General features: G+C 38.5%; 1 protein-coding gene across 1 annotated transcript in view; it reads left to right on the forward strand.

Moving 5' to 3' along the window:
* The window catches only part of tgfbr3 (transforming growth factor, beta receptor III), a 72,869-nt gene that overhangs the window by 17,205 nt on the left and 35,963 nt on the right, over positions 1–19,701 (forward strand). Inside the window, exons 3-4 of the mRNA XM_055060480.1 lie at positions 4,512–4,699; positions 18,238–18,375. Coding sequence (XP_054916455.1) covers positions 4,512–4,699; positions 18,238–18,375 — 326 coding nt within the window. The remainder of the gene's footprint in view (positions 1–4,511; positions 4,700–18,237; positions 18,376–19,701) is intronic.

The following is a 19,701-nucleotide window of genomic DNA, read 5'->3' on the forward strand; positions in this document are numbered from 1 at the left end:
TCTGCAGAGAGTCCTGCTCATGAACTCTGGAGAATCTGACCACAACTGAAAAGTGTTACGCTCACTAAAATGAAGGACAGCTTCAGATTTTACAATTTATATTTTGACCTCTAAAAATGTTGACGAATAACAATGTTTTCAAATATAAATGTCCATAACAACACTTTAAGCTAGAACATAAAATGAGATGAAGAGTTAAGTTTAAAAAAACTTTCAGCTTTTCATCTTCATTTTCAGTTTAATACAGATCGAAAGATTCAGAATTGGTGTCTTTTGCTGAGCTGATGTTACAAATTGTATCTCAGTCTTTTGATGTTACTATGGTGGAGACATCAACCTCAGCAGAGTGGTTTATGAATATTCCAGATCATTTTCTTTCAATATGTATAAAATCAGTCACAAGGAGAACCACCCTGTTTACTGAAGAACACAGTGAAGGTACAGTTACTCTGAGAAAAAGCACAGTTATCTTAAGATATCAAAAGAACAGTGACAAAGCTTGCTGGGTTGATGAAATTAAGTGTTCAGTTTTTTTTAGATCATCTTGCCTTACAACAAAAAGCCAATGCTTTGGCTTGCATGCCGACACCTCCACACACCTACCAGTGAGTCATGCTAGAAGCGCATTTGTGTGTTAGGTATCCGTTTTCTCTTTGTGGTTGTTGCTCTGAACACAAATAATAAGACATAGAAAAGGGGCGTCAATTTGAACATCACATTTTATAGCTACTGGTGCACATTCTCTGTTGCCACGAGCTTTAAGGAAACTGACTCTTGATTCAGTAGCATATTAATTCAGTTTGAGACTCAACTCAAGTCCCAGTAGCTTCATTTCTGAAGCCACCGACTACCAGAGAGAATAAGCGAGGCGGTGAAAGTTTCTAAGTGCTTTAACTTCTCAGCCTCAGAGCTAAAACCACAAAGTCTTGTTTCACTATTACACGTGGTTTTTACACCAGCGACTGTCACTGAAAGTTGCCTTTCCTGATGCCTGTCCGAAATGAAGCGTGACACTTTTAAGCTATTATGTAGCTTATTTTAATGTTCAAAACAAGCTACCCTTAGGCTTTTTAAGGCCTTTGTGGCTCCAGTGAACTACAGCAGTCTGGACAGCAGCCATGTTTTTTCTGGATTTCATAATCTAAACAAACTAATCTATTTCTGAGCCTTTGTTTGTTTGTTCCATTTTACAGTGGCTGTCAAGAATCAAAAACTGAACTGTTTCAGATCTTTCTCTTGATAATGCAATCAGCATTAGCATTTAATGCTTAAGCAGCTGTTTTTCAATGGCTTCAAAGGGCTATTTCTTTAACTCAGTTTTAAATGTGCAGAGTTTCCTTTGGTACAAATAAGAAACATATATCAACTCATTGAAATCTCTTAATTATATATATGCCCTACTTTCAGACATAAAACTGTTACATAAATACAGTAGTACCTACTTGATACATTTGCAATAGAACCGTGTCAAGTTTTTCAACACCAACTTAATTTGGTTATCTCACAAAGGTTCACTTTTGACGAGTATGAGCAATTAAATGTCAATATCCAAATTTAAAAGCCTGTGTGTCCTCTATGACTTACTGGGGTTTGCGTAAAAGACCTGACCCGGATAGAACACAACCAGTGATGAAAGAAGAAGAATAACTGAAAATGAGGACAGAAGTGGGGGAGAGAGGCAGACAGATTATGTGGTGGAACCAACAGATGCTAGCTTTATTTCCTGTGTCTTCTGGTTTTAGTCTAATAGAAATGACATATGCACTGGAAACAGAACCAAGATTTTTGACTAAAGGGACAGTTCAGGGCTTCTGAAGGGGTTAAGGCAGTTCAGACCATACCTCCTGTAGATAACTCTCGTAGCAGATTCTTTGAATATAAATCAGAGTAGTTGGTCCCTTGAACAGAGGGTCCAGAACTAGGTTTTGTTATATATGAAACATGCAATAGTGAAGCATTTCTCTTTCCCCACTGGCTAAAAGAAGACTGACATGTACGCTTTGCTCATAAAAAAGAAAAGTTTGGCTGTGACAAATATGTCCGCTTGTGAACAAGATCCTCAATCACAATGTGAAAACCTAAGGAGTGCCGTCCCATACTATTATGCATATGCTGAAACTACAAGGGGAGAACTACGAGCTGTGAAAAGCGTAACTAATCGACCAGCTGATAACAGTTTTAGTATATGAAGAACAGGAAGGCAAAAAGGTGTAGAATTCTGCACAGAATGCACTTGTACACAACTACTGCTAGGTTTTGCAGGTTTTTACTTGAAGGTTTTTTGCATAAAAAAACCCTACAAATAAACAATAAAGATTATATTCTAACCATAATAATCAGAATATAAGTGCAGTGATTGTAATTTTTTTAGTGATCACAGTCTTTAAAAAGACTGATTTAACTGATTCTGATTTCAACCAATATCATTTCTTTTTATTGGAAGAGTGGCAAAATATTGCAATGAAAGAGCTAAAGTAGGAAAAGTGGAGTGACTATTGTTTACTGTGCATATGCAGATGTGATTTGGTGGCAGGTCTGTCAGTCATCCCTCTCGAGGCAAATGAAAAGGAGACAGAGGAAGATAAGAATCAGTGTATAAGATCGGCTTTACATGTATCAGCTGATTGCAGATCTCCCAAAATGAAAGAAATAAGGGCTGATGTATTGCTGCACCCCTAATTATTAACAGTAGGAAAAAACATTTTGCTTTTGTTTGTATATTTTTATTGAAACTCTTGAAACTGCCAAATTTTTACAGAATGTGTCTATGTTTGTTAATAAAATGAGGCTGCACCAAAATAAAAACTCAAAATTATTATGTTGACTTATGTGAGCAGTACTTTATGAAGTTTAGCTGTTTGGACGATTATGAGCATACTCCAATGGTAAAGTACAAAGGAAATGGGGGCTGGAGGTGGTAGGCCACCAATTATCTTCCTGTGTGAAACACATACTGGGTTATAAAACACGTAGGTTGTTTCTGCCCTATGTAACTATCAGGAAATAGAAGCAGTTAATTATAAAAATCCACAAAAATGACGTTAATTAATTTGCTCTAATCTTGGATCTTGGTTAAGACTAGCCCAAATTTCAGGAACCAAGAAAATAAAGTTATCCACTGTTATCAACTTTTCAACAGTAACTTTCTTTAAAACCTCTAAACTATCTTACCTGTCTTATTTACCTAAATGTGTACTGGCAAAAAAAGTGTAGTCTCCTTACTTTTTCCCCTTTCTTTTTATCTTTTGTTCTGATGTGCTCTCAAAGAATTAGAAAATCAGATCACTCTCCAGCTGGTGCTGTAATCTCTTGGACGTCTCTGACAAGAAGCTGCGTTTTTCTTTGTTTGTTTGGCGGTTGTTTGTTATTCTCCATGTGAGTGGGGGGGAAAAAGTGAGTCGGAGTGCCCTCGGATGTGTTTGTGGGAGTGAGACGTGACGTTCAGGGAGGGAATTGCCTGCGCTCCTTTGGGAGGAAACGGGTATCGGGGTCAAAGGCAGAGTGTGGAAATACTGATCCACCACAGGTTTTTGCCATTAGGCCTTCTGTTTTTATCACTTTGCGGGATCTTACTTTTTAAAATCAGTTTAAACATGATCTTGAAGCTCCTAATAAGCTTCTTTCTCCCTGTGTTTGGGTAAATGGTGAGGTGGCATAAAATTCAGCTCGAGATAGCTTTTTCCCTCCTCAGACAAGTATTGGAACAGTAAAATGTGCCTGATTTTCTCACAACAAACCCAGGGGAGCTGTGCCGTGTGTGATGTGCAGCGTTATGCTGATCTAACATAGACTTATTGGCGAGCACAGAAAGAGAAAACAATGGCTGTGTGTTCGAGATTGAAAAAGAAGCCGACTTTTCCCCAGCGGTTTATCCTTCTGCTGAGGCACTATGTTTTCAGTCGGGGAAAAATTTACAATTGCCATCGAACTGTCTTGCGCTCAAACTTTAATTGTTTCCACATGTTCCATCAGATTGCTGTTGGCAAGCTTTGTTGGTTTAATGCGGTGCATTTGAAATGTTAGCGGGCCCTGACTGGTACAAGGCTGTTGGATGAACTGAGAGGTGAAAACTTGACCCTGTTTAGTCACATTTTACTGGGCGGTGTGCTGCATTTCTTCAACGACTGAATCTTGTTACGTACCACGCTGCCTTTGGTGACAAAGTAAAGACCCTGGCTTTGAGTAAGTGGGTCGTACAGATGGCAGACAGAACAGAAGTGTACAGTGTGGCATGCCCTCATTCTTCAGTGCAGCCTGTAAACAACCCATAAATCTTGTTGCTTAAATGTAGCTTCATATATAGTAAGCTCTGACATAGACCATAATTAAAACATAATCCTGTCCTTTTTTAGGTTGCTCCCCTGTGTATGCACGACTCAATCATAACTTCAACTCTTTTTGTCTAGTTGCCTGGATGATGTTCATTTTTGCTACAGAATATATATTGCAAATATATATTCCGTTAACATATATGTGATGTGTGTGTTCTTTGTGATGTTTTTGCATTGTAGGGCCATTGCTTCGCAGTCCATGTGAGCTGCTGCCGGTCGGGACTGGACACCCTGTGCAGGCCATCCTGAAGAGCTTCACCGCCATGTCAGGCTGTGCAAGCAAAGGCACCATGAGTCTGTCTCAGGAGGTCCACGTCATTAACCTGAGAGGACATGCTGCAGAGGGCCCAGACAGCACTCCTGCAAGAGTGAGTCATTCACACTTGAAAAACAAAGCTAAGAAAAGTCTGAGGATATCTTTTTCTTAAGACTAAAGTTGAACTTTGTCCCACTTGATTTAGATTAGCTCCACCTCCTCATCTATCTAGCGCCTGAAAAAGGCCATCCTCTCATGTCCAGCTTGTGAGAAAATCCACACACTGGTGTAACCTTTTAACACATAGCAGTATGTGATGAACTCATACAGATTCACCAAGTAAAGCGACCATTATCTGAACCTGATCACATCAGCTTTCTTTAGCTGAACCTTAAGGTTTTTTCAAAGAACGAGAAAAGGATCAAGTATTTTGTTGGTCCTCTTCAAATCTCCTGTTAGTGAAGTTCCTCCCAATCTTCAGGTTTGGTGCCGCAGTCCCTGCGGCAGTACTGTGACTCGTCAGCCATACCTTGAATGTGAATCATGTGTGAAGAAGTCTCATGTCTGGATTTTTAACTGTCACCACAGTGTGTAGGGTAGCATGCACAGGCTTGCAGCTTGAAGCTGGGGAGTGGAATCCAGAAAGCAGCTTTGAGGTACCTGAAGCAGAAGAACTGTTCCTGCACTCCTGAGGAGTTTTACAACATAATGATAATAATATCCATTTGATAATCGATTTCTCAGAGATGATAATTGCAAATAATAATTCCATTATTTTAATTGAGAGATATACATTTTTCTTTTGTTGCTTGTATCTTAAACCTAGATATCACAGGTTTAAATTGTGAATGTTCCTTTATAGTCGACAACTTTGTGTAGCTTTTTATTTATTTTTTGCTTCTTTCTAGGCTGTTCTGCAGAATACTAAAAGTCACTTTAAATTTTCTGAAAGCTAGTCTCAGCAAATGCACCAAATTTATGAGATGTACAATTTTTCCTTTGTCATAATGTCTGCAGTTATGATAGATTTTAGTTTCTATGTGAAAACTGAAGTCTCCTAATTGACAGATTCATAGTTTTTGGAGATGCGTCCAAAATGTAAACATTCTGATCTTTGATCCACTTCATGTCTTTGGGGTTGTGACATGAAGTGTCAACATTACTTGATAATGTTGGCTAGTATTGTGCCCATTTTGTATTTTGATCATGCTCATGGTGGTCTTTTTGGATAGAAATGTAAGATGCTCATTCCAAACACATAAACTGTATGAGGACACTTTACTGTGAAAAGTGAAGGCCTCAGTTTATGTGCAGATGTATAGCACATTCCTAAGGAGAAGACAGTTCGGGAGCTGGCCTGATCTTCTTGGCTGCAACAAAACCTGTCACACAAAATGTGATCATGATGATCCAGAAACATTTTTTGCAGCAGTTTTTCTGCATGTGAGGAAATTTTTATGCAAAGTGAGTCCCTCGTATTCTTTGGATGTAACCATTGATAACACAATAAATCAATAGCTTGAACCACGTCTGCATTATCTACAAATTAATGCTTGGACTCAAAATTTTTTTAATGGAGTTAATTTCAGGGTCTGTAATCACTTTAAAAAATTGCAATAAATTGTATTTTAATAGAAAACCATGTTAAAAAAAAGCACCATTTCCAATTTAAAATCGCTTCTTCCTGGTACATTATTGAATAAATTGACAACTGGGCTCAACAACTAAGATATCTATTATTTTGCATCTGTTATTTAGGTTATTCATCTATCAAATTGGTGCAAACCCCTGATCATTCATTTAGCACTTGTTTTGAAATACTTCTTCAGAAATGTGGACAGTGATCGATCGCTGACATTAGCGTTGGGGGGTTTGGTGCTTCTGCTACCTGTTTAGCATCAAGATGCTATTTCAAGCTTGAATAGCTGCACTGATAGGCTAACTCGATTTAGCTTTCGGTTGTTTTTCTTTTTTTTTTTTAATCCCTTAAAACTCTACAAGTCTCCTTAGAGTTAAAGTTTATCATTTTTTTCCAGGGAGCCTCATATTTTCTTGTCAGAAATGTACAGAATGTTTTCTTTCATTAGTGAGCTTGGTATGTGGCTGTGGAGTCTAGTCATCTTCTTATATCTGTAGGTTCAGCTGACCCTATAGTCCATCCTTGGCAACAGAACGTCACTTTGGCACCAGCTGACCATGCTGAAGCTCACTGTGGTTCTCAAGATTTTTGCTTTTGATTAGATAAGAGCCCCTGAAGGACAACCTGCACCTCTACCCACTCTGATCCACCTGAGCTGTGGAGCACAGAGCCCTGTTTGGACTCAAATACCTCCTCTGCCAGCCTTCAGCGGGAGTGTGCTGGAGACATAACGTCACCAGCTTAATCTGGCTCTAATCTTTCATGACAGGAAGAAGAGGTTGTCTGATAGGTTAAAGGATTTATGGGTAAATAAAGAGAGATAAAGAGATCTCAAATCTCCTTGGCCACAGTCACTTGAAAGAGCAGAGCTAGCCACTTTGTTCTCCATTATTTATCCGTGAAGGCTCCAAGTAAACAGTTTGTCCTGCGATCAAGAGATTACATTGTGAAAGAGTTTCTCCCAAACCTTAAAGCTGATAATGATTTTATATCATCAAGGTTCCAAATAAAAACCTTATTAACTATCATTAAGTTTGTCAAGCACAAACTTTCTGTCCCACACAGGAGCCTTTAGGATCTGCAACATGAGGCTCCAGAGCCGCAAGTGGCTTTTTAACCTTCCACAGTGGCTCCTAATACTTTTGACTAAAAATTTATCATAACTAGCTAATGTTTTTAAGTATAGCTCAAATAACAAAAGCAAGTTTTTAGTAGTTTTTTCTCTTTTATTATGGAATAATGGTATTTAATTTCCACAATAGAAGTATTTTCTTAGATTGATTTTTTTGTCTTCAGGTTTAAAACTTTTTTTTTTAACATTATTTCAGCATCCCAGAGAAAAGAGGTTAGTCATTCCATTTGTTTTATTTTACCAACTTTTATGTTTTTCTTTATTTTAAACCTAAAAATAGAAACAGAACAGTTCATGTAACATTTGTGGCTCTGTTTTGCTGGATTGAGGGAAAAATGACTTTTTGGATTGCAAATGGCTGAGTTAGAAAATATGTTGGGTTTAGTGGTGTATGTCAGATTCTTATATAATTAATGGTTGTGCTGCAGTCCATTCCAGGTTGACCCAGTTTGTCACATAATCTAACTTATCTACTGTTAAAATAGATAAGCAATGGTCTTGAGTGACAGTGCACTGATCAGAGATTTGGCTGCTGATTTCCAAATACTGATGTGAAAATAATTACTAAATCTGTTTTTTTTTTTTACTTTACAGATACATTGAAAATTGAACTTACTTAGCAATATTTTTTTTTAAAGAAAAAAAAAATTTCCGGGAAAATAAAGCACAGGTTCTCCAATAGAGATGTCTGCAGAAATAAAACAAACCTAGAAAAAAATCACAACACACCCTACTGAGACATTTTTCTTTAATTTTTGGAAATTCTACTAAAAAATGTCATCATATCACAGGAAACTAAATAACGTCTGTTTAACTTAATTGAAGAGAAACCGGGCTCAGAGTGGCTGATATTTGTTGGTTTGCAAAACTATTCATTCAACTTTTGCACATCTGTACCACAGGTGTGTTCACACAAGAGAGTTGTGCTCTTATTTAGTGATCAGCCAGTTTCTGTTTATATTCATATTCTGATGTTGTTTTGGGGTTTCTCAAAGTTCCACGTGTTGCAGAGATACAGTGGATGTTTTTTCTTTTACTTTGAACAGATTTTATGTAACCCTGAGGTGTGATAAATCAGTTTCCTCCTTTAGCATCAGTTTGCTTTTTTTCAACCTGATCAGTGTGCAGATGAAGTCTCTCTCTCTCTGCTCTCCTCTTCGCCTCAGAGAGAGGGTGTAGCATGTTGGCTGAAGAGCAGGCTGCGCCGGTGTGTTTTGAGCGATGGCTTTGCAGCACAGGGCCATCGCTCTGTGCTGCAACATTCCCTGTGTCGTCCGTCTGCAACATGAAAACACAAACTGACCCTCTGAGTCACAGTGAGCGACTGCACAGCCGAGTCTTGATGCTGGTGCACTGTGTGAAGCCTGCTTTGTGTGAAAGTCGTGGTTCATCTCCTCTTTCTCTATAGCATTTCCTGCGTGCGCCAGTAAAGGCGCTCTGCAGAGTCTGAACTGTTAGCCACAGATAAACATGACTCAGAGTCAGCATTCTGGTTCCAACCCAGTCCTTTTTACACCAATACTCTATCAGTAGGTGCAACAGAGTAACTCAGTAGTCACTGTGCATACATCATGGTCTGGGATAAGCTTCCATTCTTAAGGCTTTCAGTGATATTACAGGAATGATCTCAAAACAACAGCATTGTCACTTTGTGTAATAACTTCTTAGATAATTTATCATCCAGCAAAATTTGCTATGGTGACCAGCCTATGAGATGGTTTAACTGATGTCACCTAATTTATCAGATGTCCCTGTTATTTATTGCTATTGCTGATCCATGTCAGTGTTTCTTTCACACTGAAATGCCATTTCTCTAGATGCAAAAGAGTAGTGGCATGTAATTCATTTTCCATTAAGATCTCTTAAGGAGCTATGAGTCAAGTTGATGGTTGCACCAGACCATCCGAAATTCATTCTGCCAGATAGAAATGTGTAGATTTAACCTGCTTATTTTTTCCTCTTCCTCTCTTAAACTCTTGATTTTTAATATCTACGTCCTCTAAATATGAGACTTCTTGTTTCATACTCTCTTAAGTCTTTGTTTTCATAAAGTTCTGAGCTCTGACATAAGCATGTCTAGACATTTTTTTTTATCTTTCCCTGGTGTTATTAGCATTTGTCTGAAATAAGACGTGATGTTTTCTTCAGCTTCAGTGACCCTGAACAGAGTAACAGAAACCCCTCTCCTCTCTTTTACTAGTGCAGGCCCCCGAAGAGAGCGGGGACAGACTTGATTCGAAAGCATTACCTATAAATAGGCGAAGTAAGAGTTAGCATGAAAACTGTAGTGCTTGGATGAAACGCAAGGCTTCACTACACTGTGGTTTCCTAAAAAGAAGTATGAAACGATTTCACGGTTTCAGGGAATGACAGTGACTTTGACTTTAAAGAAAATGAGATTCAGGCAAAGTGGCCTGCTCATATTTCATTTGAGCTTTAATCCTTCAGGGATGTTGTAGTCATATTTTTACAGGTTCACCCAAAGAAAGAACAGTTGCCTCATTCTGACTCCTCTGCTCTGGATTCAAGATCCAGGTATCAAGTTTTTAGCATTTTTCCACATGCATTTGCTTTCGAGCAGTGTATTGCGCCATGGCGACGAGCTGGAAACGTGTATTAGCTTGGCACAAAATACAGCATTTCAAAAGAGAGTCCCGAGGGGGGGCATAAACAAACGGGCCGGTGATATCTCAAATCGTTCCTCTTTCTCTAATCAGTACAACAGACATCAAATGCAGCAGCAGACCCTGATCAGGGTGAGGCAGAGCAGATGATTGCTTTATCAGCTGGAATTCACAGATATCATAGACTGTGTAAGTGACTGGCTGGAGGAGCTCACCAGGCACAAATAGGCGGTGAGAACAGATCAAAGCTGAGCTCACACACTAAACAAAACACACACATCGGGAGCCGGCAAAGTTTGCTCTCAGGTCTGCTCTTAGTGGTTCGTTAACACTGAAGCCAGGATTTTTCCACATCGTATTCCCTTTTGCCAGACATTGTTTAAGCCTTTTAGGTTTTGTGTCAATAAAAATGTAAACTAGATTATGTTCGTAGCACAAACCAGCAAGCTTTGGTTGAAACTTCAGCTTCGGCTGATGCAAATTTAATCAGCGGGTCCACACAGCTGGTGCAGCCAACTGTGTGGGCCTACAGACATTATCACAATTTGGCAACATTGCACACACTCCCTGTGCATCTGAAGAAATGCATTTCTTTTCTTTAAAAATGCACATTAAAATGAAAATGTTAGATTGAAGAACAGCAGAAAAGCACACTGTTATCCACACCTCCACAATGCTCCATTAGATACCAGGATTGTGGTCTCATTATATGTCCATTTATGGGGAGCTTAAGCAGTAGAACCACATGCACATCAGAAGAGGCCCAGTCAATTCACTCATGCACACATGGAATCTAAGATTAGGCTTTCGCATTTTCTGCTCTGACTTTGCTTGTTTAATATAGAAATCAATGATTCTCTAAATCCCCTTAACACATAAATGTATTGGCTTTAATATGAGTTTTAAAGTCTGCTTTTTTGCATTTTATCTCTGCCAAACAATCCTTTTGTATTATGTGATAAATCAGCACAAAGTAGTGCCACCTTGTGGAGGTAAAATATATCTACTTTTCAACATTTTTAACAAACAGAAAACTCAAAAGTGTGACATGGACTCATCGCAACCCGTTATCCTTACAAAACCCCTGAGAAGTGAAATCACTCTTGCAGGGGAGGTTTGTTGTGAACCAAAAGCACCATAAAGAGAAACTGGAACAGGTTAGGGAAAAGGTTGGTTAGAAAATACTATTAAGCACATCAGCAGAAAATGGAAAGAGCATGTCACAGCTGCAAACTCACCAACACCTTCAAGGAAGTTGGCCAGAGTTGATGAGAAGATGGGTGGAGTTAAATGCAGGTCAACCCTGAAAGAAAACCTATTGTCTTTCGAGGAAGAAAATAGTTGTGTTCCTACTACAAATGTAGGCAAAACTTTGATATTCTGCTGATGTTGGAAGAACACAATTTCACAATTGTGTGTTTGCATTAAGCAGAAACATGGAATTGAAGTAACGTGAGTAAGCTTGTTCATGCAATAACTCATTAAAAAACATGCCATGCCATCATCTTGTGCCACTTTCTGTCATCTTTGTTTTTTCTGCCAGTAGTAACATCCAGTTGCTAATCATGTCATTAGTGTGATGTGAAACAAGTGTTTTCCTTGCAATTTTGCAAAGTACACTCATTTTGATATGGCCAGAAAACCACCAACTCCAAACACCAAAACTACAGATTGAAAAATTTGAGTTTTTTCAAAAGTGGCATGTTTTCATTTTGCAAATGTATTTTCAAAATGTCAAATTGCACAATTTTAAAGTTAGTGGACATAGAGATAGGGACCCAGAGCACACAGCCAGAGCTGCACTGGAATAGTTCAGATCAAAGGATGTTCATGTAGTAGAATCATTGGCAAAGCCATCTTCTTGGTATTCCAAAAATGAGCAAAAGATTCAGTTTCTAATGTGCAAAGGGTACAGAGACGTCCCTCAATGGACCAGAAGCTGTTAGTGCTGTGAGCCCGGGTTCTACAAAGGATTAACTCTGCGGTGGGGGCTGAATCTAAATGCTTGCAATGGACCATGTAAGACTTCCTCCCAGTTCACAATTAGCCACCTAATAAAATACATGGAAGTTTGTGGTTTCAAAGGCAACAAGATCCATTTAAGGGATTTGGATACTTTTGCAAGTATCCAAATCCCTGGATGCAAGTTCCAATCTTTTTAAAGGTTTTTATCCAAACGCCCCATCTAACTGTGACGTCTTTTGGTCTTTTTTCTTCTCCTTTGGTTTTCTCCAATGTCTGACATTGAGCAGAGTGCAGACTGATAAGCATCACAGTTCATGGGGAAAGGCTCCAGGTAGAGTCCCTATCATGCTGGAAAATGTGGATCGGACTGATAAGAGCCATTCGTTCACCTTGCTTCCATCACTGAGCTCCTTGACTACAGGTCCATGTTCCTCCTTCCTCCCTTTGTGTAACTGCAATGATCCAGAAAGAACCAAGATGTAGACAGACAAGATACACCCTCATATACAAACACACATCAGATAACTGAAAAAATTGGTCCTTGGCAGGTTCAAGCTGTTTGATTTTAAGCTAACCTTAGCAGTGCTGCTTTGTGATATCCTTCTTTGTTGTAATTTCAAGTGTCTGTGTGTTTACCGATTCCTTAAAGTGAGCTCCTGATGTTCATGTTTTGGGACGCCTTGTGCTTTCATTCTTTCTTGAGCTGATAATTGTTTCCTGGGAGGGAGAGTGTTTGGCCAGATTAGCCTTACTTTTTTGCCTAATTATAGGATGTTTTGGGTTTTCTTCTGAATCGCCGAGGCTCATCAGGCTCTTAATTACCTCTGTCAATAAAGGAAACTCCCTTTTCCTGCAAGACCACTCTGACATGGTGCTCATCCTGCGGAGTCGACTGCCATGTACGCCACAGGGTACAGTGTTCGACTTAAAAGGGTGTCACATGACCATATTGATGCACACTCTTTGTAAAAGACTCTTGAAAGGTAGTGTAATTTACTCGCCTCAGAAGATCATAAAATTAGAACCACACACTCAGGACGGGAGAAACAAATCATCCACAACAATTACAGCACACAATCACCAGAGGGATTTACAAGCACCTATGTGGGTTTGTTTTACAACAAAGAGACATCTTCTTGCTTTACACCATAAAAACATTACAGAGTTACTGATCACGAAACCAGCAATAAATATTATGTTTTGTCAAATGCCATCATCAAGCAAATATATGTCAAATATGTTGATAAATGTTCCACTTACTACTAATCAAAGGCATCTCTAAGCTGGTGGGGTTTTAGCCTTTATTTAAAAGAACTCACTGTTTCAGGCTCTTTGCAGTTTTCTGAGAGTTTGTTCCAGATTTGTGGTGCATAGAAGCTGAATGCTGCTTTTCCATCTTTGGTTCTGTGATGCAGAGAAGACTTGAGTGGCCTGGAAGGTTGTTGCAACAAATCTTTAATGTATTTTTTACTATTTCAGTTGGTAGGGTTTGTTGTTTGGAGTCAACATTCCCTGGTTTGGTTATTGTTTCTCTTGTATAACTCCATCGTTTACATGCTGCCTTCTTGATCTGCCATGCCTGCACTGCTCCAGCTGTCCTCCCCCGTGTGAAATCTAATTTCAGTAACACGATATGCCTGGACAAACCTACATCAGTGACTGCTGGCATACACACCCCAGGACCCTCTCAATCCCAGTCTCACCCTCCTAATAATTCATAAACCCCAGCCTCCTGTATCCAAACAAACATGGCTTATCCCGGCAGAAATCACAAGAGGTACTCCCATGTTTTCTGCACCTCTTCTTCCCAGGCCCATCTTGTTTTGAAGAGGTTTCCTGCCAAACCCACAAGATATGCCAGAACCTCATGATGGCATATCTACGGGGAGAGATGTTAACACCAGCTGCTTCTGCTCCTGATAATCACTTGCACTTGCAGTCCTCAACAATCACTTGCAAACCAGTGATGCTGTGGGTTCCTGGTGTCATCCTCTGTCTGCCATTGATGTTTACAAGTAATTAATTCTCAAGTCTCAAATGATTAAAATTTCCCGCTCTCTGCCTGGAACCCACACTTGCTGTGGATTACTTGCTCATTTATTAGTCATTCCTCGACCTAATTTAAGACATGGACATTTAACACTTTTACAGTTTTCTGAACATGGAAACTGAACTTGCAAAAAATGGCCTTGAATTGTGCTTACCGTATTTTCCAGACTATAAGTCACATTTATTTAAAAATCGTCAAATGTGAGAGAGACCTCACACATTTGACAATTGATGAAAGGTTCTGGTGACATTTAGTGTTCATTTGCTTTATAACAAACTCACAGAAACGGCCAACTTTGGCTTGAAAGTCTGCTGTCAGTTTCTGATGCACTGACTTTGCCAGGTTGCCAACAACTTGGCAACCACCAGAAAGTGGTAACTGTCTCTCAAGTCTCACAGAACATTATTCAAGCATCCAATTGTGGAATCATTCTTCCAGCTATCTTTACGCCTGTGATTAGCTTTCCTACCAGCTACAGAAGGCAGCAAAGTCAGTGCAAAATCAGCCAAAGTATGAAGAAAATTGCAGCTTTTATTCTGGAAAATTTGGTAATTACTTAAAAAAATATTTATGTGTGTCAACAAAGGCAGAAATATGTATTTATGTTCAAAGGAATCTTGGTCAAATATGTTCTTAATAAGTCAAACAGGAAATCCCATTTAATATGAAGAACCAAAAATGTCCTGATTTATGACTGTAGTTTAACAGCAAGAGGTTTATTTGTTGAGATTTTGGTAAGTTTATTTTGGTCATAAATGTCTGTGTGCTCATTATTCTAAAACTACAACTGTAAACAAGTTGTTATGAATGTTTAGTAGCTCGGGATCTTGAAATGTCCCTGGTTAAAAGGTCCAATGCACCTTTAACTGGAGAATCTGCTGTCAGAGGAGTGACCTGTGGCTTTCATTCTGTAAATCCTTGCTTAATGGCTCCGTTAAATAAAAACAGACAATATTGGAAGCTGCTGGGAACTCCTTTTTCATTACGCATTTTTCATTAAAATACATTACCGTGACTCAGAGGGGGTAATATTAATCAAATAATGGATTACTTTCACCTCTTATTAGACTTTTAACACTTTAAATTAAAAAAGGATTACTCATAAGACTCACTTCCCAATGCGACTCCAGGACAAGTCTTTCTATTTGTCACTTCAGTGCGATTAGATACTAATTAGCAACCTCAAGCCCAGTCCTGCTATCTGCCTAATCTCTCAAAAAGAAATTGTCCAGAATTATCACAATTTTCACCCTTTTCGACCCTCATTGCTTCCTGGCAGGTCCCCTTCTCAGTGCTCTGTTTATGCGTGTGTGTTCAGGTGACTCACGTCTTCTGGAAATGTTTCTGTCTGGCTTTAAAATTCCTCCTTTTTTTTTTTAACAAGTCTCCCCCTCGCTCTCATTCTTCTTTTACCCCCCTGATCCATTTCTCAAAGCCAGGACCTCAAAGCCAAGCCAGGTATGATTATATCTTGGTTGTTATTATTCTCAGAGGAACAACACTCGTCTTTACTCCAGACACTGTGTTGGAGTAAAGACGAGTGTTGTGAAGAAGAGGAGGTGGAGGGGGGGCATCTGGAGGAAAGACAGTGAGTCTGTGATCTGTTTATTTAGATCCTCATCCAGATTGCCTCATAGATAAGTGTTTGGTAATTTCTTCCATTTCACTGTCTCAATGATTCTTGCAGCATCGCCGTTTTTAAATGTTCTGCTTTGTGTTCCTCTCCTCCTGGGGTAAAATATTTGGGCTTTGATGCTTCTGTTTTCTCTCTTCATAGTGCTTCTCTCTCCTTCTAAATTACTTTATCTGGGACAGATTTTGTAAATACGGCAGTGGTTTTATTCATAATAAAAAAACAAAACAAAACACTGACGTTCTTAAGTAGAAAACATCTGATCCTAATTTTCAGTCAGAATCTTGAATGATTACAAGAAAATATGAAATTCTTATTTTTCCTCATTAATGTGAATGCGCTAACTAAATAATTGAAAACTGATCAATGGTTCTAAGATTCTGAACCATTTTGTATGAAACATCCTGGCTTTAAAGAGTTTACAGAGTTTACATTTTAAGATTATTCTCCAGCATTTATTGATATATCAATGTCATACCTTCACATTATGATTACACATTTCAGTGATACAAAAATAGTTGATAAATTATACAAACACTTTCATGTATGAATATGAATCTAGAACTTTGCAAAATTCCATTCCCCTTTTTGTTATCTTACAACCGCAACATTCTGCATTCTTTTTCTTTTCATTTTTGATCATAGCACAACACAAACCAGTGCATATTTGTATTTAAAATAAAAAATGTGTGAATTTTTTATTTGGTGGCGCAGTTGGTAGCACTGTTGCCTTGCATCAAGAAGGTTCTGGGTTTGATTCCTGGCCCAGGGTCTTTCTGCATGGAGTTTGCATGTTCTCCTTGTGCATGCTTGGGTTCTTTCCGGGTACTCCGGCTTACTCCCACAGTCCAAAAACATGACTGTTAGGTCAATTGGGCTCTCCAAATTCTCCCTAGGTGTGAGTGTGTGCATGGTTGTTTGTCCTGTCTGTTTTTGTGTTGCCCTGCGACAGGCTGGTGCCCCGGCCTCTCTCCCGGAACATAGCTGGAGATAGGCACCAGCAACTCCTGACCCCATTAGGGATGAGAAAATGGAGGGGTTGATTTTTATTCAGACCAGATAACCTCCATCCACACGTTTGCCTTGTCCCCTACATGGTAAAATGTGGTAAACTTCTTGCTGTCTTCTTGTAACTTACTGTATGTCCAACTAATTGTCCTGGTAGCAGGTTCTCCAACCTGAGCTATGAATTACTTTTTTGTAGGTTTCCACTTTATGTTAATGGATTGATAAGTAACCAATGTGATGTGTAGAGCTTTGGATACGTTTTTTTCGACATGCTTTCATTATTTTAGCTCATCTTCATTTAGGTAAATCACACCATATTAAAAGTAAAGCAAAACCAACTGAAGCAGATTTAGACTGTTTTCCTCCACTACGCTGGAACTAGAATAATAATATACCTAACCATGCAAGTTAATTATTTCTCCTCTTTGCGTTGATCCTACCATGGTGAAAATTTCCCTTTAAGATCTTTGCTACAAAAACAGAGAAAGAAAAAAGTGCAAAGTAAATAACATTTAGTTTGTAAAATGTTAATATAATTGAAGCTACTCTGCTTGAACTTGTCTTTACACCAATCATTTAAATGATTGTCAATGATCTTTAACAATTTAAGAACAACAAAGTGTAGTTGTTGATTTTCTCAAAAAAAGAAAAAAAAAATCCTATCACTTAATTTTCCTATAAGTAGCCTTCATGAAAGGTTGTGTTTTCATAAGAAGCAGGACCAATATTTTTGTTAGCTGTAACTGATTAAATTACTTCAAGGGTCGTTAAGTCCCATAATATGGGCTGGGTTTGTGATTTACTGGCTTTTTCTGCTGACACACTGGATGGGGCTAATTGGATTAACATGAGTAAAAGGAGCCTTTTAAGACGAAAGGCATTACTGTCAGCTCACTAAATCTTTCAGGCAGTTCCCAAAACAGCCTGAGAGAAAGCAAATTCTTGAGGTGCGAAGTTTACAAATTAAAGCATAATTTTAAAAGTTCAGAAAGATTACTGAACAAAGTGGCAGATTTGTGTCTTAGATGAGTTTGTGTTCAGTGGACTTCCATGCTGAGTTGTATTTAGGAAAGAAGGAAACAAAATTAGGTCTCATGTGGAAATTTGTTTTTTTCCTTCATTCTAGCAGTGAAAATCTGTTTGGATAATGTTCTGAGAACCAAACACATAGTTTCTTTGCTGTAGAGATCACAACAGAGACCAGCCTCTTACTATGCTTTCTGCCTTTAACAAAGAGTCCACTGTGTGAGAGTTCAGATCCCTCTGAGGATGCATATCAGAGCAAAGCAAGATCCTTTTAGGGAGAACCCAGCACACTGTCTTTTTCCACTTTATCAGTAAAGTTCAGAAACAGCCCCAAAAGCCAGATAAAGAGGAACAATCTACAACACAACACATCTATGTTTACACAATGATAGTCCCTTTGTTTTGCCTAGTTCTTGCTAAGGGGAGAAAATCCAAAGGTTTGATGTTGATGTCATGTATTTGTATTTGAAAAGAGATCATGATGTGCGCTATGGGTTCCACTGCTGTGAAAAGGAAACCTTGCTGTCTTTCTCATGGGAACCCTCTCTCTTTCTTATTTCCTCCTCTCACCAGGTTGAGCTGCATCTCAAGCCCATCCAGTCTGTGCGCCAGCACCAGAAGCGCTTGGTCTTTGTGCTTAACTCCCCCCAACCTGTGATATGGAATGTTAAGGCAGAGAACCTGGCTCTGCGCATCCATCATACCTTTCATGTGAGTCCAGCATCACTTAAAGCCTTTAAATCCCTTTTCCTCAAGCTTTGTGTTCATTTCCTCACAGTCTTCCCTTCCCAGTTGCCAATGTCTATGGCTAAAATATTTGAAGCATTGCAAATCTGCAGAGGAGCCTGGCCTGTGATGCGAAAATGACAGGCATATTTATTTGTTTTGGGGATTTACAGTTACAGTTCTTACAAATCATTTTGTAATTGTTTTTTGTCACAGTTAAAAAACAAATTTTAGTCAATCAGGTCTTTGTGTTAATGTTTTTCTACAATAGTTTTGGTCATTCTTTGATGCAGATGGTGTCCAGACTCTTTCTCATTTATGAATTATGAACACTGATTCTAAGTGAGGCAGATGTGGCCTGCAGTACTTTATATGTTCTTCTACATTCCTCTGTAGGCTCCTGGACCCGCTAATAATACACTCTTGAAGTAATTTTGGTTGGTCAGTCATGCCTTGAAAGTTTCATGTCTATTCAGTATTTTTTTTTTTTCATTTGTTAATAATGGCTCTTTCTGACCAGAAACATTATAGATGGCTTTGTGCTTGCATTTTTTATTCTTTCATGCACAACAAAAGAGCAAAAACACATAAAGTCTTCACTGCAGTAATACAAAGGCTACAAAATTAACTTAGCTGTAACTATTCAGTGAGATATGGGAGCTTGCGTTTATGAAAAAATACAAGTTTGATTGGCAAATTATTTCACAATAAAAGGGGAAAAATGTCTTGTTATAATTAAAATTATCTTTCAATTTAACTAGTATTTTTTCATCAATATTGTAGGAAAAGTAATTAAAACAAAAATTCCTGTAGTATAAGTATTATTGTTGCTGAAAATAATATCTTGCTGACAGGTTACTTATACTTATTTCAAGTGTACTAAGATATTTTCACCAGAAACTAGTCCAAAATGACTTAGGAAGCTTTTGCAATACAGTGTCATGTCATGTTCAAGTTATTTCTTATTGTGTAGCATCTGTTATTTTAGTGTCTAAATCTTTTTGTTGAGGAAGACGAAGATGTATCAGTCTTCAGCAAGATTTTCAGCCTCCTCAAATTGAACAATTGTTCAACTAGAACAATGAACATTGCTTCAACATTAAAAAAGGTACACATTAAGGCTATTTTTGATTTATATGAAAGACTATAAACACACTACTGTAATATTTTTATAAGAATTGCCTACACATGCTTGACTATATTGTGGAGGGTCATAATTACTCACACAGCATTAAGTATTTACAAGATCACCTTAATCTTTTTGAGGGTTCTACAAAGGTCAACAACTGATTGGCAGGCTGTAGTTTCTCT

Source organism: Poeciliopsis prolifica, unplaced genomic scaffold (genome assembly GCF_027474105.1).
Source record: "Poeciliopsis prolifica strain line A6 unplaced genomic scaffold, Auburn_PproV2 SCAFFOLD060, whole genome shotgun sequence".
NCBI lineage: Eukaryota > Metazoa > Chordata > Actinopteri > Cyprinodontiformes > Poeciliidae > Poeciliopsis > Poeciliopsis prolifica.